General features: G+C 49.2%; 1 protein-coding gene across 1 annotated transcript in view; it reads left to right on the plus strand.

Moving 5' to 3' along the window:
* The first annotated feature begins 556 nt into the window (after window positions 1-556).
* The window catches only part of LOC103926056 (putative N-acetylated-alpha-linked acidic dipeptidase), a 35,284-nt gene continuing 34,926 nt past the window's right edge, over window positions 557-914 (plus strand). The window contains exon 1 of the mRNA XM_009334865.1: window positions 557-608. Within this exon, the coding sequence (XP_009333140.1) occupies window positions 557-608 (52 nt within the window). The remainder of the gene's footprint in view (window positions 609-914) is intronic.

Below are 914 nucleotides of genomic sequence, written 5' to 3' on the forward strand. Positions count from 1 at the left end.
AATGGGCTCTGCAGATGAGGTCACTCAAAGTCCAGTGTCTGGAATTCATCCTAGATGTAGGTTTTGTCTGCATCAGCAAGTAGTGTGGTGCAATAGGAGCAGTACTGTAGAGTGCTTGCACTTGCTGTTGAGAACAGGCTGCCCATACTATATGTGGACATGGACACAACATAACTACAGACTTTCTGTCTTAAACATCAGCTGTCTCCCAGCCTGGCACCTAAGCAAGGGTTCTGAGGATGAAAATCCGTGCAGAGCCCAGAGGTCATATCTGCGTGCAAAGTTCCTCTCTGTTCATGGACCTAAAGGTACAGCCTCATCCCAAATGCAATGACCGAACGGAATGGAGAGGTTTTTCCAAAACCGTATGGTGGAGATTTTAAGAGGTAGAAAAAAGACTCCAGCAAAGTCAAGTGTGTACAAAGTTTCAGGCTTGTCCTCAAACCAACAGCTGGGGTTCAGCCACACTCTTTGGGGTTGTACATCCGTAAACTGGAAAGAAACACAAGAGCACAGAGACATGTAGTAGTCTCCCCCCCCACCTCCACAGGGGGACATGTCCCTCTGGAAGAGTCTTCATAGCCCTTCAGAAAGTGTTGGGTATTGGGGTACAATATTTCTTAAAATAAATCTCTTAACATAATGGCTTTTACCTTTTTTTTCCCCCTCACGTTTGCCCTGCTGGTGTTGCCCACCCTGGCGCGTACCCTGTGGAGGATGGCACGGCACAGCTCTGTGTGAAACAGCCACGGCGAACCAGGTGTCGAAATCATCGCTTTGCCTCCTCACGGCACTTTGTAGCAAGTTAAAAGAAATATGGGCTGGCAGGATATCTAGGACATGCAGGGAGAGTGGGGGAAGGCAGAGGGGAGGGGGACACGTCTGGACCGACTGACAGACCTCACCGAGAGAGC

Source organism: Pygoscelis adeliae, unplaced genomic scaffold (assembly GCF_000699105.1).
Source record: "Pygoscelis adeliae isolate BGI_AS28 unplaced genomic scaffold, ASM69910v1 Scaffold141, whole genome shotgun sequence".
Taxonomy (NCBI): domain Eukaryota; kingdom Metazoa; phylum Chordata; class Aves; order Sphenisciformes; family Spheniscidae; genus Pygoscelis; species Pygoscelis adeliae.